This window comes from Alligator mississippiensis, chromosome 1 (genome assembly GCF_030867095.1).
Source record: "Alligator mississippiensis isolate rAllMis1 chromosome 1, rAllMis1, whole genome shotgun sequence".
Lineage (NCBI taxonomy): Eukaryota > Metazoa > Chordata > Crocodylia > Alligatoridae > Alligator > Alligator mississippiensis.
This window is the reverse complement of record NC_081824.1, coordinates 262,243,701-262,266,922: the sequence shown is the minus strand read 5'-3', so window position 1 is coordinate 262,266,922 and position 23,222 is coordinate 262,243,701. Positions and strand designations below refer to the sequence as shown.

The 23,222-nt window shown below is 40.3% G+C and overlaps 1 protein-coding gene across 2 annotated transcripts in view; it reads left to right on the top strand.

Annotated features, from left to right (window-relative positions):
- CEP97 (centrosomal protein 97) overlaps window positions 1-16,178 on the top strand; it is a 29,431-nt gene extending 13,253 nt beyond the window's left edge. For both annotated transcript variants that reach the window (XM_014599141.3, XM_006271779.4), the window contains exons 4-11: window positions 11-112; window positions 557-670; window positions 3,172-3,338; window positions 3,991-4,155; window positions 4,476-4,609; window positions 5,540-6,296; window positions 8,477-8,552; window positions 10,189-16,178. In XM_014599141.3, the coding sequence (XP_014454627.1) occupies window positions 11-112; window positions 557-670; window positions 3,172-3,338; window positions 3,991-4,155; window positions 4,476-4,609; window positions 5,540-6,296; window positions 8,477-8,552; window positions 10,189-10,914 (2,241 nt within the window). In that variant the 3' untranslated portion in view covers window positions 10,915-16,178. The remainder of the gene's footprint in view (window positions 1-10; window positions 113-556; window positions 671-3,171; window positions 3,339-3,990; window positions 4,156-4,475; window positions 4,610-5,539; window positions 6,297-8,476; window positions 8,553-10,188) is intronic.
- Window positions 16,179-23,222: the final 7,044 nt, after the last annotated feature.

Below are 23,222 nucleotides of genomic sequence, written 5' to 3'. Positions count from 1 at the left end.
CTTGTTGTAGATGATAGATCAGATCAACAGCTGCACATCTCTTCAACATCTTGATCTATCAGACAATAATATGTCTCAAATAGGAGATCTCTCCAAGCTTAGATCTCTAAAGGTAAATGCGGTGTTACCTTTCTACTGTCTGTCATCTCTTTAAAAAAGCAGCATATCAGTTAACACTATTATCCAGGCCCATGCTATTTTAACTAGTCATGCATACTTGTCAAGTTAAGAATTATTATCCCCATTCTAAAGATGAAAAAAAATGTGGCTATGATTCTCTTGTAATCACTTGGTGATTTGGCCAAGGCTGCCAAAAGTAGTACTGAAGTTTCTAACTACAGATATTAAAAACAAATGACTCCCACCCTTTATAAAACTGATTTTTATATAGGAAAATTCTTCTTTTAAATAGTACGATTATTCCCAGCAAAAATCTGTTTGTAGAAACTCACTCTTGACTTGTTGATTCACAATTTTGTGCTCTGAAGCTGTTGCAATTAAGAAAAACATTTTGATCAAAATGGTAATGTTTAATGATGGTGTTTTTGTTTTATAGACTCTTCTGCTCCATGGAAATATTATAACTTCTCTTCGCACAGTCCCTGTTTGCCTACCTCAGAGTCTGACCATTCTTTCATTGGCAGAAAATGAAATCAGGGACTTAAATGAGGTAACAAATGTGGAGAATTTAGCATAAAAAGTTTTTAACTTAAAATAAGAGGCTAGTTGTGTAATTCTTTTGAGAGCAAAATACTCAGAGCGCAAGTAAAACAGCCTTTATTTTCTTCAAATCTGACAGACTGCTGAAGGTTTTTACTATTGGTAATTGGTGTTTGTAATAACCAGGTATCCTGGTTTTCTCTGATAAAAATTCTCTGATTTAAACCGCCCCCCCCAACATATTGTCTGATTTTTAAAAAGCCCAAAATCCATGATGAATATGAAATGCTACTATAGATAGATATCAATTGAACACAGTTTTATTGATCTATTTACAATTTTAAAACAATTTGGGAGCCTTCCAGTGCCTCATTAATGTTTTGATTTTCAATTTTTTATCGTGGAAAATCAGAGCTCCCTCTGCCCCCTTTTTGCTCACAGAACACAGGTCCAGGCTGGCCCCCCCCCTTCCCCTCTGCTCTGCTGGTACCCCTTATTCCTCTGGCCCTGCTGGTGCCCCTCACTTCCCCACCCCTGGTGGTGCCCCTTGCCTCCTACCCACATCCCCCTGCCCCCTCCCAACCCTGCTGGAGGCGACCCCCAGCTGGCAGGGCCCCCAGTCCACAGCCCCCTGTCCTTTGCAGTAGTGCTCAAGCCCCAGCTGCCATCCACAGGAAGCAGCTGCTGCTGCAGCATAAGGAGTGTGGAGCCCAGCTCCCCCTCCCCCACAACAGGCACAGCTGTAGCAGAGCCCATGGAGGAGTGGGCTGCTTGCTGTGGGCTCAGGCAGGGGATGGGGTGGGGCCTCTGCACCCCAGCAGGCGAGACCTGACAGGGCAGAGTGGGGCTGGGTGGGGAGGCTCCTTGTTGTTGCGAGCTCTGTGCTGCCCTGGCAATGCTCCAGAGGAGCAAGGGGCACAACCTTGTGCCACTGCCCCATTGTTGCTGGGCGGGGAGGGGATGCCTTGCCAGGGTGACACAGGGCTCATAGCAGCAAGGAGCTTCTCTGCCCAGCCCTGCTCTGCCCTGCTGCACTGGGTCCCACCCACTGGACTGTGGAGGCCCTGGGGGAGGGCAGCAGGGCAGGGAGCCCACAGCAGGCAGCCCACCCCTGCCCTCCCCCTGAGAGTGTACACAGTGGCTGGAAGCCGGCCCCACCCCCACCAGACAAGCTGCCCACAGCCCTGTCCCGCTACCTACCAGGACCCTGCGGTTTCTCATTCCAGCCCCAGGCCCCAAGCCCTGGCTGGGCAGCAACCCTGGCCTTGCCCAACTCCCTCCCTCTCTCTCTACTGGGGCTTCAACCGCCTCTACTGGGGCTTCAACCGCTGCCTGCCCCGCCCCAGACTTAAGAGATTTACAGGTGAGAGCTGCTCTCCCGTCTGCCTAGTGGCCACATGCATATACATGCACATGACACCCCCTGCCTGACTGTATTCTTCCCACTCCCCGCAGCCACTTGCAGGCTGGAACTCTGCTAGCCTGCAGAGAGCTCTTTGCAAAACTGCAAAATCCGCGTGTTTCTCCATTAAAAGGGGAAACCTGTGTTTTTCTCCACTCTTCTGTGGGAAACAGAAAACCCAGATCCCTGGTAATAACTGTGTGTACATTGAACAGCTACACAGAATAGCTAATCCTTTGCTGTGGAGGTGTGCTCTTAAAACTGAAACGAAATAACTGGGAAGGAAGTTTTAACTTCCAGCCAGCCTTTTATTTCATTTTTTATTTTAATTTGTTTTTATTTATTTAATTTCCTAGTTCCATTGCTCAAGGATGCCTAATGCATAATCCCAGGCTCAGATGCTGCCTACAGATTCATAAAACACTATTCACAGCTGTCTTTTCCCTGGATTGAACAGATTAAAAACAAGACTGGTCAGCTGCAGGCCTTTGCTGCTGAAAAATGCTACAAGTAATTTCTGTTCTAATGATAGGCTCACTCTGGATCTGAACTGCCTCAAAATTTACATTTATGGTTTTGATTCTGTTTCTTTATCAAGGAGTAGACAGGGAGAAGTTAATTGTTCTTTTGTGGTTTCTTTTAACGCTTTTGTGAATAAATCTTGTGAGTATTGTCAGCATAGCATTGTTGAGGGAATCCCTTAATGTGGCTGGATGCTCATTCTTCTTTCCTCTTCTTTAAATAAGTACATCTTTGCTGGTGAGTGTGACCATGTTTATAAGGCCATCTTTGCCACTGTTCTGTTCTGAATCAGAATGATATAAATATACAAAAATTCCACTCCCCCAAGACACAAAAATGAGGTGATGCTTTCCAAAGGTAATGGCAGCTAACATATTACAGGAAAGTGACTTAGTGATAGTGTTCTGACTGGGATCAGGGTGGTAGTGGTGTGTGTTTGTTTGTTTGGGTGTTTTTTTGTTTTTTCCAACATGTATTTTTGCATTTCAAATGCTGTTCTGCCTCAGATGTCCAGGCAATAGAAATGTTGCATATGTTGTAAACACCAGGTAGTTCTCTTTAATCAACAAAGATATTCTTTATTTCAGATTTCTTTCTTGGCTTCTCTTCCTCAATTGGAGCAGTTGTCAATTATGAGCAACCCTTGTGTGATGGCTACGCCTTCTATTCCTGGATTTGACTATCGACCCTATATTGTCAGCTGGTGTTTGAACCTTAAAGTTCTAGATGGATATGTGATTTCTCAGAAAGAAAGGTGAAAGCGTTTTAAAAATTTCTTTTTTTTTTATTTGGTCAATAAGTTTTAAAATGCATTTGTGTGCAGTGGTAAATCCAGATGATCAGAAATTAAGTCTCTAATTGTTACCATACTCACTGTTTAAAAAAAATTGTAAACGTTCATTGTCACTGCTGTCACGTATGATGTTCAAAATGTGATTTCTGAATATGGCATGATATTCATTGTGCTGCTTCCAATTTTAAAATTTCAGATTTGATTTCTGTGAATACTCTGAAGAGTATTACTGCTTTGAACATCTCTATTAATAGACACATTCAGATGTTGATAGGATACAAAAAAAGGGGCATGATAATAAGTGAACTGAATAAAATGTTAAGAGCTAAATGAAGAAGATATGGGCCAAGGTTGCAACTGATTCATGGATCAGAGTAACAGTTGCAGTAAATTATCTTCAAAGCCCTGTTTTTGTACAGGAGACAGTATTTCCCCCAACTCTTCTGAAGATCCCAGTGTCTCTAGCTTTTGTGAAAATGCAGGGTTTGGATTTGTATGGCATAGGCACCAATTAGAAGAAAAGTAACCAAAGAGTTGCAGTGAGAAAATTACTTGCATGTTCTAGTTTGGATTTTTATGCAGAGACATTACCTCCTCTTTTTCTTCCTCCCAGTTTGAAAGCAGAATGGCTTTATAGTCAAGGTAAAGGGCGATCATATCGACCTGGGCAGCACATTCAGTTAGTTCAGTACCTTGCCACTGTTTGTCCTCTTATTTCTTCGTATGGTCTCCAGACTGAAGAGGATGCCAAACTGGAAAAAATACTAAGCAAGCAGAGGTGAGAACATTTTCTCTTTCTCCATCAATGTCATATATAACAGAAGCATTTAAGAAGTACTGTTCTATAAAACTCAGAGGTTTTAAAGGAGACCACTTAATTTTGACAGACCTGGGACCTGGTCCTGTGAATCTGTTCTTGTGAATAGTTACTTCGAATTCTTGCATGTACAGTATTTCCCTTGATCAGTCCCTTCTTTTCAGATGGTTTAATCTTTTTTTTTCTTCCCCATAAAGTAACTCAAAGTTTTTAGTTGCTTTCAGATCTCGTTTTGAAAGACAGGTTTTTTTTCACAATGATTTCATTTTGTTTCTGCTCAGGCTCCACCAGAGGCAACTGATGTACCAAAACCAAAATGAAGGACCAATTACATCCTCTACTCCCAACAAAGGGGTGTCACTTGTGTGTGAACAAAGCAGTCCCGCCCTGGGGCCACAGATAGTCCTTGAAAGTGGTAAAGTCCAAATTTATTCTTGTGCTGCTGTGTATGGCAATAAGTGGAATTATCTGTATGCAAATACCATTGTGGGAAACAATTAGGGTTATAGCCTTCCTCTTGAACAGAGCCTTCCAGTCTTTAATGTGTCTGGATTTTGTTTTTTTAACTGAAGCAATACAATTCTGGCTACATCTTGGTTCCTAACCTCATGTCCCTGACTTTTATTTGTATACTGAAAGCAGTAATTACTAAAATAGTGAAAAGATTATTATTATTTAGTATATCACATCTTTTGGTGTTTGCTACTTTGATTGCTCTATCTTGTTAGGTAGGAGGTTCTTCAGGAAGGGGCTGTCTTTTGCTGTTTGTATATAGTTTACCGTGACCAGCACACTTTGGGCACCTATAAACGTGCTCCGATGCGTTCTGAATGTGTCAAAGCAGATTCAGTTAATGCGTCAGACCAGATTCAGTTAATCCAGTTCCAAGTAGTCTGCTGATTTAATTAAGTCTTCTGAAGTGTTCTAATCAGAACCCTCCAGCCCGTTGCAGTGTCTCGTGTATGCAGTGTCCCCACGTTTCATAATGGTGGCGAGGGCACTTTAAAGCTTTAGTTAAAGTGCCCTCGCTGCCATTTTGAAACATGGGATGCTGAATACACAGGATGCTGAATACTAGTAGCAAATGGAACAGATATTATCCAATAACTCTGCAGGCATTTTAATTAAAGCAGCTCTAATTAAAATACCCCATCCTGGAGCACATGTAAAAATGCCCCTTAGGTCTCTGTGTGCTAGTGTTACATCAGCATTAAATTGTAGTTATTGCACCTTACTTGGAACTGCTGTATTCTTAATTAAAACAGAAGATGAAGGCCTCCTAATGTTAAATGAATTATATTACTTAAATGGAGCGTAACTTAAATTTGGCTTTTTGTTCCTCTAGAACCTGTTATCCAAATGAATTCTTGGGTTGGGCCAAGCACCAATGATGATCACTCTTACGCAGCAAAGAATGCCTTTCCAGTTGAAAGAAGTTGTCGCAAAGAGCTGTACCTGGAAGATATACAGACTGATGAAGACAAACTGAACAGCAGTCTTCTCTCCTCCGAGTCTACTTTTATGCCTGTTGCTTCAGGATTGTCTCCTGTATCTCCAACTACAGAACTGAGACTACATGGAATCACTTCAGACATGGAAGTTGATGATGCTACAGTGATTGAATTTGTGAAAGAAGTTAATGAGAGTGCAGATAACAAACAAGAAAAGATTTCTTGGGTTGCAACAGAGTGCTCCATCAAAGCAACAGAATCTGTAGAAGCTCAAGAGAAAAATAAAGAGGCTGAATTATTACCTTTCCTTAATCCAGCAACAGTTGCCGCTGATCTGACTGCTAGTACTAGCTGCTCTCTAGCCTCCTGTGTAGACCAAGTTCTCGGGAGTTACTCTATCCCATCAGTGAATGATGAACAAACTCTTCTTTCAGACCACACTGTAAAGAGAGATTCTATTGATGAATTGGCTTCTGTGGATCATGATGCAGGTGAATTGCAAAAACTGAACAAAGCAGCCACCAAGCTTCAGGCCTGCTGGAGAGGATTTTATGCAAGGAACTACCATCCCAAAGCCAAGGAAGCGCGTTATGAAATTCGCCTAAGCAGAATGCAAGAGCACATTGTTTGCTTAACTGATGAAGTAACAAAGTAAGTAAGAAGTCCTGCCTTACGTTCTGTTTGTCCAGTCTGAATTGACGTAAGTGTAGAACAAAAATTAAAATGCTTTGATGCATTTCAGAATAAGTATACACTCTCCTTGGCTTGACTTTTTCCTATGCATAAGAGCTTTTGCTGCCTCTAACACAGTAGGACAAGCCAACTTCCACTTTCTAATCAATTATGCATACAACATCCCATCCTCTCTCTCTATCTAGCTCTATCCAAGCGTGCTTTGGGTTAGAAGTTTTACACCTTTCTGGTTCCAAGACATTGCACTCTAGTAGATGAGCAGAAAAGTTTAGTGACACATCTGAATTAGGCCTTTTCTCCTAGAGATCAGAGAGATCCTGTATGGCCCTGAATATGAAGAGTGGTCTAGTATCATCAAAGGGATGGCAGTGTTTGTAAAGGTTTTTCCCAGTATTTAAAATGTGAGTTCTTTATGGAAAAGTGAGAGTCTGAAAAAGTATGATGTGCTTCCATAGTTCATATGAGTTCATGTCAGGCTTGCTCAGTTCAAAAGATTTTTTTAAATTATTTTTCCTATCTGCTCTCTCTTCCTAGAGTATAACAATCAATATAAGTTCTTTTTGTTCTGTTCCTCGCAGCAAATAGCAAGGGGTCTATGGCAGGGCTGTCAAACATACTGCCCACAGCCTGGACCCAGCCTGCAGAGCCCTGCTGTGTGGCCCGTGGTGCTGCCCCTGGGTCTGATCAGACTGATGCAGAGCACAATGTGTGCCTGTGGTGCAAGGCTGGTCTGTGAGCCAGATCCTGCCCATGGACCCCTACCTCTTCCTCTCCCCCTTCCCCTAGCATTCCTAATACAGCAGCCACTCTAGGACCTGAGCATCTGGAATGGGTGCTGTGTATGGTACACTCTGCCTACAGCAGCAAAGGCGGTGGATGTCCCACATAGCACCCATCCTGGCAGCTCCAGGACTATGCTGTATGTGGCACCTACTCCAGCCCGTCCTGTACTCCATGCTGCCTGTTGTGCCTGCAAGCACTGTGTGTAGCATGGGTCTCAGATGGGCTGGAAAATGTGCCATGCCTGGCATATGCCTCAGAGTGGGCATCCATTGCATGCAGCTCGATTGCTGCTCTGGCCAGTCTGTAACGTCCATTCTGTCTACTCCAGGTCCCAGACTGGCTGCAATAGTTGCCATATCAGGTATGCTATGAGAGAGGGTCTGTTGGCCTGATCTGGCCCATTGACCAACCACATGCCACTCATCTAGCTTATGGGGCTGCATGAATTTGACACTCCTTCTCTATGGGTTCAAATCAGGCCCTCAAGTAACTGCTCTGAAACACCTTCACCATAAGATAATACTTCTGGTTACACTTGTTACCCCTTTGGCCTAGATTGGGGTGCGTGCAAATTACTGAGCATATGGCTTGGCGCACAGGATTTTTAGTGGTGTTGATAAATAAACAGGAAATCTGAAAGTTTGATACTTGGAGTACAGGCTGAAATTACAAAGCTGGTGATTAGAGTTGACATTGGGTAAAATTAAGCAGTGTGATACAACCAGAGAGATGCAATAAAGCAGAATGTCATGATATCCTTGCAGTGATACTTTCAGAGAAGAGAGCCTTGCTTCAGAGTGGTGTGGTTTGGTGTTTAAGTGCTCATACCTTGTAGCTGGAAAGAAGCAAAACTCATCTGGCATACTGGATGCCTTGTTAGTTAATGGATAATATTTGTATTGTTTGCTACTAGCACTCTGAAGCAATATATAGAAGCCCTTTCACTTGACTGACCATCTTCATCTTAATGATTTATGTGCCTGCAATAAGAGTTCCACGGAAGTAAGTGAGAGCCCTCAGACAGGCAGTTGTGTGGAAGTTGTCCAGCAGTACATTAGTCCTGTTTTAGAACAGCCTTCTTAAATGTCAGTTCTCTAAGGAGGTAATGGAGAATGGAATAAAGAGAACTAACAGTAAAAAAGCACAAGGGTATTCTCAAACAGTATTTGAAATCACTCCAGCAGCTAAATGAATGTGATGACAAGAAAAAACTAAATTAAGAAGAATGACTAAACACTTTACTTTGTTGTTTCTTTAGACGATAGTGTTATACAAAATGTTTTTATATGGAACACGTTGGTCTTGTCACTCAAGGAAACAATGCATTATTAAGTTAAATATCTTGTGTGTTTTAGACTAATAAGAGAGAGAGATGAAGAAAAGATTCAAAGACTTGTACAAGAGGAGGCCATCAGCTACCTTTGGGACCAGGTAAATATGTTTAGTACTTCTATCCTATTATGAATTAAAAAGCATACTTTTCAGTTGTAAATATTGAAAAAAATGTGAATGTAGCCCTGACCACCATGACTTGGAGTAATGGGCACCTTGCCAGCAAGTTACTTGGTGATAGCTGTTTTGTTACTAGCAATTTAAAAGAAGCATGCATAACCACTGCAAAATGTATTTACCCAAATCCAAGGTAACTTCAAATGTAAGACCCTTCCCCAATAATTAGATTCTATACATAGAAAATTATAAATTTGTTATAACTTCCTATGTCTAGAACCTAATTATTGGGGAGAGGTCTTAAATTTTTTTTGCCACAGCAGTGTGGGGTGGAATAGTGGGCAGAGCATGAGGGACCAGACCTCTGCCCCTTTCTTGGTTGGTCTGCCTACTGCCTGCACCCTCATGCCTCCCTGCTGCCAGCCTCTTGCTTTTGTCCTTCCAGTCCCTGCCTCCCTACTCCTTGATCCCCTCTACAGTTTGCTTCCCACCCCTTATCATGACTGTGCCTGCCTCCTGTGGCTGCCCCATCCCAATCCCTGTCTCTCCCCTCTTCCTGCACCCTTATCTTCTGCTGCAGTTCTGCTCTGATTAGGAGATAGTGTGCAGCAGCCATGTCCCTGACTGGGGCCTGGCCTAGCCAGAGAGAAACAGTGGCAGTTCCCAGCTGGCTGGGTCTGGGCTGGAGGGACTAGAGCTGGAGCACTAGGTAAGGAGGGGAGGGGGTAGTTGGAGGAGAGGGGGTGGAGGGGGCAGCTGCAGGGAAAGAATGTAGGGCCCAGGCAGGGGGTTGATGAGGGCAGACCCTGGCAGAGGTGAGCTCAACTCAGGTTTCATCTTGGAGCCCATGGCCAAAGCTGGAGCCAAGCCACTGCCTGCTCTGGGCTGCTACTTAAATCTAGGTTAAGGCTCTTTTTCCTGTGTTGTTTGGGGTGGGGGTGGACAACTCATTTTTGGATTTGAATAAATATGTTGAGAATCAGGCCCAGATAAGTTTTCATTACTAAAATTTAAAATTGAGTTAGGAATTGTAAAAAGGAGAAAATACTGGAGAAAGTAACTAAGTTGATCCTCAGTGTGGTAAAAGAATAATTTGGCGATTGCCCCAGTATCCACTGAGACCATCAAGTCATGTTGCCTCTGGAAGCAATGGATTAGTTTTTCATTAAGTTCTAAAGCTAACAGTTTTATGTTGTATCCAAAAGTATGTGTACTCTATGTGTGGAAAGAGATCTATAGTTGTAACATCCAGATAGAAACGTCTAAACATGAGCTGTCTCCTTTAAAAGCATCACACTTCTCTTCTTCAAGAGCCTGGTTTGAGCCTTTTATACTCTTGTTGGAGCTCTCATTTGATACATATCCAGTTACCATGCTCTGTCCGAAGAGGACTCCATATGGCTTCTGTTGAGGCCTATCAATGCGTAGACTCTAAGCTAGAAATAATAAGGGTCATTGTTTCATAATGTAAAGTTCATCTTTCCCTTTGTCTAGGCAGAATGCCTTTTATTTTTTTGATCCCTCCCAGTCTTATGCTGTTTATTTACAGACTTATTGCCAGGTTTAGCAAATGCCTTTGTTTTCCTTGTTTCATAACATTGTTTTTTGTGGTTTGCAGGTTCAATCACTTCAACAGTGGCAACTTACAATGAACCAAAATCTTAATACAATTTGGCAGCATCCTGTTCCTATATCAAGTACTTTGAATTCATCCAACCTACCTGTTCAGTCATCTGATCTCTTTAAAGAACCTTCTCCTGATGTTAGTTCTACCTGTTCGGCTTCAGTAGTTGAAACTATTCTGGAGAAATTTTTACCAGAGTTCCCAGACTCTGGCTTTCATTCCTCCATGATTGATCAAACCCACATTAGTGATTTACATGGCTCTGAAAATAGTTTTACACATGGGAGTGACAGTTTTCCTGTGGAAAATTCTATAGAAACTGTCAAACATTTTGGGGATTCTGTTTCAGAAGGTCCTTCCAATGCAGAAGATGCTCTGGTAGACTATGGAGATCAGAGTAAGAAGAGCTCTAACAGCGAGCAAGACAGTAGTCTTTTGCAGCAGTATCTGACATCTGTTCAGCAGCTAGAAGAGGATGATGACAGGACATGTTGCAGTGATGGGACAGAAGGAAGTAGGCCCCAGACAGCAGCTTCAGAGGAAAAACAAGATTCTTTATCTGACACAGTTTCTGTAGACACTCAAGACTTAAGTTCACTTGCACAAGATGAAATGAGTCAGTTGCCAGACAGCTGTAAATTGAATTCAGGAGTAGTGGAAGCAAAACAAACAGAGTGTGACTCTTCATTTCAGGTGCTGCCTGTTAGCATACCTGTCTAGTAGTTGAGCTCTGTGGAAATTTAGGGAACCTATTTAACACCTCTCTTCCCCCATTTATACAGCACTGGCGTTCTTTTTTTGACATGTATTTTGTTATAGATTCCTCTGCCCATGTTATCAGGAAGGCTTAACTTTAAATAGCGTTTTGCTACTCTTATAGTTGAATATTAACACTAACCGTGCTAAACTGAAATGAGCAAGTTCTCAGTGATGGTCATTATGCACTTTATTTCTTGCCAGCTGAATTGTATCTGAGCAACTGGTTTCCATAGCGTAATACAGAAGATTATGGGGTTTTTTCCTATATGTAAAATAGCTCAGATTTAGTAGGACTTTACTTTTCCTTGACGACAGAATTTGAGTTCTCACTCTACAAAAATAGCATGAATTGAAGAGTTGGGAAGAATGAAGATTATGTGCATACATACCAGTGTCAACTCACAGAAGAGATGACAATAGGGGTTGCTTAATAGATTTTTTTCTCTTTATCTTGGAATAAGTATCTTGGCCAAGATTTCAAACAACTAGGGCTTTGAAACTTGGGTTTTTAAATCAGTGGCATTAATTTTTCTTTTTTCTCCTTTAACTGAAGCTCTGCAGTTTTTTCAAAGCAGGCCACTTACGTAGGGGTTTAAACATGGACTAAGGGGACTTGAACATTAGCAATCTACTTTTATTTGAAAAAAAAGTGAGTTTTTTGTTTCCAATATGGTGCAAGCTACTTGTTCTTTCTCAGGTAAAACTGGAGTTTCTCAGCTGGAGTCAGTGAAAGTCTTTTCTAAAAATAAGGGCTTCAAAAGGACATACAAGATGAGAACAGTTTCTGAGGGATCCCTACTTCTCTGGTTGAAGTGGGAAGCCTGATGATTTGTGTAAAGGTATTGGTCTCTACAAAAAAAAAATAAAAAAAATCTGTCATATGCAGGTACTTCAGAACATGCATGAATCTCAGGATATTAATTAGTGTGATGGGCCACAAGCCCTTGTCTACGCGTAAACATTAGGAGGAAAATCCAGAAGTGGTTTCCTCCACTTAGATTACATGTAAGGTAGCATTTAGTGTGTGATGACCTCAGTCGGTTTTGAATATTAATTGTGGGCCTGTATGCCTCCCAGTGGATGAATGTGCAAAGCTAATTTTGTTACGTTCTCCATTTAAATTCTGGGCAAGCAGTGATAAAAGTTGAATTATTAATGGTGTTTGTATTTTTCCTATTCATCATGTTCTGCACTGTTCTGGGAAAGAAAGGAGCACTCAGTATGCCACAAAAGTAGCAAGGAGAAATTATTTTGCTATAGAGTTGAGAGAAGATGTTAGTAAAATAACTGTCAAGTAACCTGCCATAAGGCTCACCATCAAGTTCATTACTATTGCATTTCTCAGTATCCAAAACCAATGCTGCAACCATTTTCATGTGTGGATGTCTCTGCTCCACTCAGAGTGGAGCTGCACTCATCTCTTGAATAGATACAGATTTTATCTTTTGGCACTACTTTGTTGCAAAATAGCACCATTGCATCTTTCAATTTAAAGGGACTTTTCCAAACATACTAACCTTACAAAATATAACTATACCCTGGATTTTCAGCACCTCAATTCCTAGTCTGTTTCAGGTCCTAACGTGGAATTCAGCTCTGTGCAAAGTTGGCAAAGCCCAAGGCATCATTTGAGCCCTCAACATAGAGCTTAAATGGGACTTAAGTGATATATTAATCTTGGACTAGTTGACTGCAAAGGGGTGAAGTTACCTTTGAAGAATAAAATTTACCTTTGTATATAGTACAACTCTTCATTTTCCCAAAAGACTGGAGGGGGATGTTATTGGATAATCAAAGGACTTTTTTGTTTTAATCAAACAGTTATGGCACTTGAATAATGACTATATTTAGAGAATGTGAGGCTGTAGCATGTGAAGAATTTGTCTTTCCATCTAATTCTAGTTTTAAAACAGATCTATGACATAATTAGTTTGGCATTCAGATCTTTAGCTCTAACGAGATAAAACCTTCATTTTCCATTTATGTTGCTAGATATTATGGAATCTCTGAACTTTATGGGATTGGCCCTTTAGAGGGTTAATAATTTTGTATCAATCAAGTTCCACAAGATTGAGTTTGTATAATTAAGGGTGAGAAGATTTGTCTGCTGCGCACAGTACAGTTGCCAAATCTTAGAAGGAATGTAGAATTGGTGATTGGGGACATGAAGCAGAGTTTTTCTCTCTGGTGACCTGCATATCAGTTTAGCGTGTTGTCATGTTGGAAAAATAATTAACAGTTCTGTTAATCTCTTTGGCTCAAGAAAGTATCACTTCCTGACCAGTTTAATTCTCAAAGGCACCATAAATATTTTGCATTTAAGTGTCTCATGTGCTGCCAGTATCTGAACTGAGAAAGTGGTGCCCTACAAGTGCCAAAATGTGATATCTTTGTGAAACTAATTTTCTGTGGAAACCCCTGTAATGATGAAACTTGCAAACAGATATGCATGATGACTTATTTTAACCAATGCTTCTGTCAGCTGTGAAAAATTAGCAAAATAGATACCAACATATTATTCAGCTTTATCTTGATACTTTTAAAAGCTTTGAAGTTTGAAAAAAGCCTTTTCTGTTCTTGTGCAGTGCATTTTGCATGTGTAGAAGGTAAATTGCCTAAATTGAACATATAAAAATCCCGTTGAGAGGTGAAAACTGTGTTAACTATAGCTTTTCCAGGGTTAAAAGCAATTAGTTTGTACATACGCAGAAAAAGTATTATGTTGACCCTGAGTTAAAGAGCATTGTAGAAAACAAGAGACAACGAAAGATAAATTTGAAAAATAGCAAAAGGAAGCCCCTTGATGTGTGCTAAAAATAGCTCGTCTGAGCCCTTACTGGCTTGTCAAAGAAGCAGTTTTCATGGTGGTTCCATAACTTAATTTGTGAATTAACATTTACTTCTTGTTTTCTGGCATGAACTTTTAACAATGTAATTAAGTCAGATTCTTGTCTTTTCTATGTATTCATGCCAACAAACCAGTGAATGGAAACTACACACTGGAATAAGAAGGCAAGATTTGGCCTGTAACTTGCATGATCTCCACATATACAGTTTTTCCTTTATTCTCATGATACGTTTAGCTCTTTTTTGGTCAATAGAAAAATGTGGTTTTTGTGGCAATGATTTTCTTTGTATTAGTTTTTAAAAAAATCCACATTGACTATAGATTGGAGGGCACTGCATTTTTGTACATCTTATTTTCTCTTCATAGGTGGTACCTCCAGTTCTTAATTACAATCCGTGATGGTTTGGTTTCCTTCAACCATGCTTATGTTTTAATATTGAGGCAATCTCTGTCATAATCAGGAGTAGAGCTCATTTTAATTTCAGCTGTGTTGTGTTTAATTTCCAGTGTGTTATAATATTTGGTAAACTGAATGGTTCAGGTGATATTTTGAGAAAATGGGACTGGAATACTGGCTTGAAAGGAAGCCTATTTACACATCTCTATTTTAAAAGTATATAAGCACCCACAAAGAGGACAGTCGATTTTATATGTTAAGTAATGTCTTCCTTTAGGGAAAAAACATGGGAAGGTTTTCCTATTGGTGATCATGGATAAATTGCGACTTCTATATAAAAATAATTTAAGGTGGCAGAAATAGCATTTCTAGGTTCCTTTCATATCCAAAACTGTCATCACAGTTAGTTCTGGATAGTTAATTAAAGTGGAATTTCTAGTTCCAGAAGCTTCTGAATGACTATTAATCTATCTTGGTTCTATTTTGTTAAGTAGACAGAGGATGAGTGCTAGTAGGATGGCACGGAGCGTCAACCTCACTGTTGCCACTGATTTAAAGGAGATAGATTCAGATTGATACTCACTAGCTCTCAAAAAATATTTAAGGTAGATTATCATATTTACAGATAGGCTTTCACTACAGTGCAAGATTGCAAGTTTGATGTACTCATTGAAAAACACAAGTATCCTTTAGCAAATAGGTGGGAGGACTCTTGATAAACTAAATGGCACAAGTGTAGCAGAACTTTTTATTTATAGATTTTTTTTTTAGAAGGCCCTACAACATGCATTTTACAACTAAAATACAAATGCACTTAGCAGTTTGTCTGCCTGTATATAAACAAGCTTGTTTTTTCCCTAAATAATGTGGAATGCCCTTAAGCTTGAATTTGATTTTTTTTTTTTAATATTATAGTGTATTTACATTTTTATGATCTTCTTGTAGATATTGTCTGCAGAATTCCAAGCCTTATTTCTAGTTATGAAATGTTGTTTGAGGAACTTGCCAAATCCAAGAAATGAAAGATTCTTTCCTCTAAGTCTGCCTTAGTTTATTGAAGGGGTAATGTATCAAGCACACTTACCTCATTCATGAGAAGGCAGAATGAAGATTTCCTGAATCAAAATGTAATATAAAACTGATCACTTTCTCTGCTTTTAAAAAGTGGAAAGGAGAACTTTTTCCCTATTCTGTAATATGTTTTTCGTCTTGCGGACTGTGCCACCCAATATAGAAAATGTCAAGTCCAGTGAAACCTTTCAGAAAGTTTCCCTCTGGAATGATAAATCGTTTCCCTAATGTGGTGTTCTAAAAACTGTTTTGCAAAGAATCCTTTCTGGCCTCCTCTGCCTTGATAGACTAGCAAATCTTGGCCATCTTAAAAGTTTGCTTCTCTTCAACAAACACAAAATCCTTAAGTCTCACAAAAAACTCTGTATTAGTATTAAAGGGCAGGTGTTTTAACTGTATAAGTGCCATCCTAAAACTTACCAGAGTAATAGTCACAATACTGTATTTCTCTTGTACCAAAAGTTGTTGTGGATGCCAGGTGGTATTCTGGATACGTAATGAATGCAAAATGTCTAGCTCTAGGAGCTTCAGAATGATATTTAATCTATCTTGGTGCTGTTTGGTAAGCAAAAGTGATAAGGAAACCACTTTTACAGCTACCTGAAATGTATAAATACATTGGGCCAAATTTACCCTTAGTGTAATTCCAGTGAAGTAAATTTTGTTATGTTTTGAGGCCTCTTTCACAGTAGTATTCTACCTCCTAAACTAGAGTCTTAAGGAAAGAACAATTAGGCCTTGATTTGTCTTTATACTTCTCGCTGTTTTCTGTGAAGAATGGTGGGTGGGTAAACTGGTACAGTTCATATATTTTCTATGAGTGTTTACATTTATGAAGTTATTGGTTCTTATATAGATTTTGTTTGTACCTCTGAGTTTTGAATTTTAAATAAATTATTTGTACACTTATTGGAAGCATGATTGCTCTTGGTCCTGACTTTTATATTAATATCATGGCTGGTAGCCACTCTCTTGACAAGGTAGAGGCTTTTTAATGTCTTTCATCTGAAGATAGCTAAATGATTTACAAATATGAAGCTTAAATAAATAATAACAGAGAAGGTAGGTATTGATTTTCAAGCTTGGATATGGAGTTGCTAACAACCAGATTCAGAAGGGCCTTTAGGTATATAAATACCTCTCTGATTTTGGACCTAAGAGGTTAGGTACCTGCTTTATCACTCCTGAAGAAAATAGGGCTAGGGTAGAAGACAATTTTTGCTTCTGTTTGTGTCTTGAGTGTTTGTTAGATCCATGTTGAGAACTAAAGTCCTGATACCCATTCTGCTGTTTCAACCCCAGGACTCTTTATGTTTATTTTCTTTTATCATATTAGAAGGGCTTAGAGGTTTTCCATGCAGATCTGTAACTTCCAGAGAAGAAAGATACAGGAAACAGCCTCAAGTATTTTATAGACTTTACTTTGTCTCGGACACTGTTTGATGCTGCCGAGTAATCTTTCTTCCAAGGGGCTGAGGCTGGAGATGACATCCTGAAGGGGGGGGGAAAAGGCAAAAATTTAAACAGTTGGAGTGTAATTTAATTTGGAAGTGAAAGTAGCTAAAACTTCAGAGTAGTCTGAGGTACTGAACGTTACATAAAATGACCAACAAACAATGTGCAGGGCAAGGGCATTGGAATGGTTGGTACCTGTTTAAAGTTTTGAGCCATGCAGTGTAGGTTTCTTTAGAAACTGTGGCTTTCAGCAGCAACCTACTGTTTTCAAGACCATGGGTTACTAGAAATAAATAGAATAAAAAAATACCAAGAGCAAGGTTTCCCCTAACCGTTGAAGAGCCAAACAGACAGCTTGCAAAGCTGCAATTCTAGTTACAGAATTTTTAATTTAATACAGCCTAGAAAGTTTCAAGAGGCTGTAAGCACAGTGGCAGGTGAACACTAATGGAGAAGTGATTTGCTGTGTGATTCATTGATGCTCGTTGATGGGGATATTGATCTACTTAGGGTTACACAGGACAAGCTCCAAAAATTAGAATTCTGTCAGGTCATCAGAAGAAGCAACATTGTACAATACGTTGTCTCCTTTGTCTCCTTTCCGCTTTCTATTCAGATCTGTCAGTTGCCTACTATGCCATTTTTAAAGAAATCTAAATATGTTCCAGGTTGTAAGTTATTTGCTTGAATCACTGCCATAGTTCCGTATGGCTCAGAGCCCTATGAAACCTCAGGATGTTAAAAATCCTACATTCAACAAAAAATTTTTTTATGAGATTGTTTTAAACAAAAAAAATAAAATGTATGCCATGTGTTCTCAGGATGCTTGAATTCAAATGTTTCTTTACATCTTCTGCTATCCTAATGCAATAGGATTTTTCTGAGTATGTTTTGCGCACAAGGTGTACAAGGTGAATTAAAAACAAGCCGGAATCTTATCAGGGGGATAAGGCACAATGCTGCATTTATTGGAACATAAAACATACAACATAAAAAGAATAAAGAACAATAAAGTTATTTGCTTCACTCATTCCCATGCATACTAATTTATTCATTTATTTATTCAAAGAAACCAAACACACACACGCAGAAATTACAGTCCTGCAAAGGTTAAGGTGTTACCAAGTTTCAAAGTTGCTCAAGGTCAGTCTGGTGGCCAGCCAGGCTGACCAAGAGAGTTCGAGTTGGGTCTTGTTGGATGTGCCCAAAATGCCTTCTTGCAGGTGGAAGAGACCCAAAGCCTTGTCTTTGTGTTCGTTTTTCATAGTAATAGCTGTCCATAGAGCCTATGGATTTTGTGGAGTCAGATTCGAAGGCCGTCCTTCTTGTCCTGTTGGCAGGCTGGGATTGGTAGGTCGTGATCTTCTGGCTTTGTGGTCTGCAATCTTCAGAGGCTGTCGCTTGCAGTCTTCAGCCATCAGGATGGAGCGTGATTTAGTGTTTGGTAATCCTTTACTGCTGACTCTATTTTGTTACAGCTCTTAACCGTCGAGCCACAAATGCTATTTTCACCTGCTGCAAGAGGCCTGTCTCTGTGTTGTTGGCACACATGTCCATCATTTAGTCTTTCGTTACCTCTTTCCACATAAACCAGACATATTCACACATACACCAGACATACCACAAACCCTTTACACAAGCGTTTTCCTTATACTAAATTTAAATTCTAAAGACAAGAGACCAATAGGTCAAATACATTTATGCTAGGCAATAAATTTAAAATAGATGGTTAGTTCCAAATACTAACTTTATCTTAATGGTAAAATCTTTTCCCTATATAAAAAGAGAAATAACAAAATAAACAGTTAATTATAGTCAATAACAAGATAAGCAATTAAAGCAATTATTGTCACTGCAATACTACAAGTGTGTGAGCCAGTAGGTGGAATGAACCAGAAACAAAAGTTAACGCTCCTGGCTCAGGTTCTATTGGTCATTCTGTCTGAGAGTCGCAAAATAAAGATAATCACTGGACATTTTAAAGTGAACAAAATGCACAGTACTGCCTACAGGAATTTTAGTGGTCTGTGTGTCAGGAGGAGGGGGATATATTTTAAATAAGATTATGCCAAAAATTTCCTCCTAATAAGTATTCAGGGGAAGGCCATATTGACAACAGATGAAAACAGGTATAGATGCATTGGCCTTGGGACTTTTCAAGAAGCCTTAGGTATGGGAAGAGAAATGAGGAATGTTGCTTTTGTTATATGTGGGAGTAGAATTGAGCTCTTAGTCTGTGTTAAACAGTGGCATTTAAACTAGATCAATATATTATAGAGTAAGTCTATAGGAATTTGATTCAAAGATTGGTCATGTCCCTGTTTTGCATTTATGTTCGTAGAACCACATGACAATTTCAACCTTTAGCCATTGTAGAAAAATAAAGGCTTGAATATTTCAAATGGACAAACAGTTCTGACTAATATCAAGCAAAAAATAATAATTATAAATGTTGTGGGCTGCAGTCATCTGTGCAAACTCACCATCACCTGTTCAAACATACTGAGAGCAATAGATTTTTCCGCTTTTTCCTGCTTATTCATTTTTTTTGCCTGAGAACAGCAATCCTGAGGTCAGCAATGGAGCATCCAGGGAGGATGAAGTGTTCAGCCACAGGTTTTTAATGTCTTTCTGCAGCTGATAACTACCTCTCTCCTATAAATGGACAGATATGCTTTTTTTGCTCCATCTTGGGAGACCAAGCCTTGTGATGATCAAGAGCTGACTGTGACATTGATAGTTGCTAATTCTACCGCTGTGTGGAAATGTTCTGGATCTGCCAAAGAACGTAGGACATAAAGTTGGTTAATAAAAATATATCCAGTGTTCTGTTTTTAATAACCCATCAGTTTAACCATCTCTTTCCCACCCCCCATGCGTGGTGAACTCTTCTGCATGTATCAATGTGCTCGGGTGAAAAGGTTCAGGGAGGGAGTCAGCATCAGTCAACCTATGGAAGGAGAGAGAATACCAAACCTGTATACATGGGTAGAGTCAAAGCCTTTGGTATTTATTTGTATTCAGTTAGTTTTGGAGGGCCCTAATCAGGATCTTGGTCCTGTCATCCTATTTTCTGTTCATCAGTGCAGAACAAGTCTTTGTCCTACAGCATTCACTGTCTAGTGCAATGGTTCCTAACCTCTTTAGACTTGAGACATCATTTGTTAAACTCAAGGCACCACTCAGAAAATGAGGCACCCCTCTTAGCTTTCATAAATTTTATGAATATGGAAAAATAATAGAGGATGTCTTCCATTGCTAAGAACTCAAACTACAACAGGTCAGGATGTTTATAATGCTATGGATTCTTGATTTATCTGGGTTTATTTTGTAAGTCATGTTTGCACACCTAATAGTGCTAACATTGCATGGTACTGTGGCAACTTGGAAAGCAGATTAGGGCACTCCAGTGTGTTGTGACATCTTGCCTAAAAATCACTGGCCTAGTGACTGGTCATGTGAGTGCAGGCTGTGGTTCTGTAATTGTTCTGCTGTTGAGAAGGAAGCTGGCTTCTTTCTATATTAAGAAGGGAAGCCCTATGTTGATTTAAAAAAGGTGTGCGTCTGTGATGGTAACATTTTTGGATGCTGCAGAATATGTCAAACACATCCCATAGAATGGATTGGATGGTTCAAGTTTTCTCCATGCCTCCTAATTACTGTGGGTGAAAAAAAAACAGGAGAGAAATTGATTAATGGACTGTTCTCTTTTCCTTCTCCCCTGTTTTCAACCCCCAAATTTGTGCTGATCATTTGATAGTGAGAAAAGAGGTGCTAGCAGCAATAATTATCCTTTATTGATGTAAGACCCTGCAAGTCTAGTATCTAAAGGCCTCTCTAAGCTAAACAACTTAAACAACTTTCAAAAGCAATGTAGCCTGAAAGAGAAGTTTCATGATTGTTCTTTCTTCTCTAGGTTGCATCCAAGACTTTTATTACAGTGCTACTTCATGGCCTGTACAAGTAGAAAGGAGACCTTTTTTCCTCACCTATTGTTTTTATCCTTTTTCTTCACCTTCTGGTCTACTCCTGACTCCTGGCTAAATTTCCAAAATCAAACCTAGAATCTAACAAAATATAGCCATTGCGATAAGTCTTTCTAACTTCACATGTATAGTGTTCATTCATATTTCTGTCTGAATGATTTGTTCTTAAGTCAGTGAACAAAAAAAATGACTTAGTTTAAAAGCATTGTGTGTTTTGTTCTATACTGCTTTCTACATTTCCCCTTCTCTTCCGCAATAGTCCCCTGGTATTACTCCATCTCATTAGCTCCTCTTTCACATTGTCCTAACTTCTTTTCACTTGTCTCCAAGAATTATTTTTTTCTGACAGTTTAACTTTCTTGCACTCTCTTGATATGTATTCTTATGGAAATGTCTCACCTAACATCAAGTTGTGCTGTGTTTGTTATCAAAACATGGGTTAATGATTCCTGCCTGTCTGCTTTTGTTCTGCTTCAGTAAACTAAACATACCCGTTACAGAAGACATGTAGGATGTTGATAATAACAGAAATGCTCCGTTGGGGGAGGACACCAGCAATATATTTGTGTGCTTTTTCATTCAGAAGATATGGCTACAGTCAATAATACACTAAGGAAGTTGCTCTTAAGTGCAGATCTTCCCATAAAGCTGGTTTTTTTTTCACTGAATGCTTGCAAAGGGAAAAAAATTGCAACTATTTAGTTGATCTAATAAAAGGTATCAGCTTCAACCTATGAGTTTTGTCTTCCTATGCCCTTTGACTAACACTACTACAACCAATATCCCTTCCAAAAAAAAAAAAGCTCAGCATTTTCCATTATCATAATTTAGAAGAGCTAAGTTTGTACTTTAAAACCTAAATAACTGACCTAGCTTTCAAAATGAATTCACAGGTTGATTCATAGGGCCAAGTTAAAAAAAGTTAGGAAGTGAGTTGTCACATGCTGAACATGCTTGAAAAACCTAGCAGAGACACGAGGACAGAAGTAGAAACAAAGGTTTTAAAATTTGCCCCCTATGTGTGAGTAGAAACACTTGGAAATGTCACCAAAGATGTCCCAAATTAAGTGAGAAAGCACGGAAGACTTCTCCTGCTCCCATATTAAGTGCAAAGCAGTGGGAGGCAGATGGCATTATCTACTTAAAGTGAGTCCTCTTAAATTGTTTATTTACCCTCCAGTGATGTGTCCTTTATTTCCTAGTTGAGGGAATTTCTATTTATCCAACCTTTCTGCCTATAGTGACCTTTGCATATTAGGTTCCCCTTCATATTAGGTTCCTCTCCCTAGCACTAACCCTCACTCATTGCTGCAACTGTATTGCTGCCTTAGCATCCTAAAGGCAGGGGTATGCTCCAAAAAGTCTGTCTGATTCAGTCAGTCTTTAACAGTGATGCTGCACCCTGATGGCATCCTGGGCTGCCTTCAGATCCTTTCAAGGGTGCCACAAAACCTTGGCATCTGCTTAGGTGTGAATCCCAAGAGACCACCCAGAGATTTCAGACCAAGCTAGGTCAGAGGTAGGCAACCCCTGGCACAGGTGCCAAAATGTGGCACTCGAAGGCATTTTGCTTGGTACGCATCCCTCTGGGTGAATGGCAGTGAAGGGGCCGGGGCTGCACAGCAACAAGGATTGGACCCCTCATGGCTCCCCTGCCATATGCACTTGGAATGCCAACATCGTTCAAGTTGAGGTTGTGGGTGTTTTTGGCACTGTGTGCAAAAACATGCCAACCCCTGAGCTAGGCGGGGTCAGAAGCATCCTGCCCTGCTACAGGGTCTTTGACTGGGCAAGTTCTTTACCAGAGAATGGGCTGTTCTTGGTCCAAAACACCAAGGGAAAAATGAGGCTGAAGCTGGTTCCTTAATCCCAGTGCCTCCTTTTGGAAGGAGCGTCAAAAAGTGCGTTAAAGCCTGCTGAGAGAAGCATTTTCTCTACCCCAAAGCATATTTAAGGACTAGGTCAGGTTGCATTCAGCCTTGGGCCGATGATGACCAACACACAAATTAAAAAAGGTCCCATGTGTTCCATGGGTGAAGGTGCTAGTGAAGGGGAGCCTAATATGCAAAGGTCACTAGAGGCAGAAAGGTTGGATAAATCTTTGGATTCAGATAAACCCATCTGTACGCAATTTAAGTTCGTTAGCGATAAGTTAAGGTGCGCAAAAGAGTGCGGATTTTGCCAGAAATGAGAAACAGAGGGCATGAAGGCGGCGGGTTTCATATCACCAGAGTAGCAGGAAACCTGACTGTCCTCTATGCTTGCCACCCTACTGTGGTTTGAAGGAGCAGGATTACGCCCGTGGCCCCAGCTCCTTGATGAAGCCCGACAGGGCACGCGTGGACCTTTTTTAGAACTCAATGCGCCTTTCTGACGAACTCCTCGCTCCGCCGCACGCCTAATTCACTAACAACCCTGGGGGTGGCCCAGAGACGACCGCCAAGAAGCCCCTCCAGCCTCAGGAGAGGCAGCCACGTCGGGGCGAGGGGGTGGAGCAAGGCGCGCCCGGCCC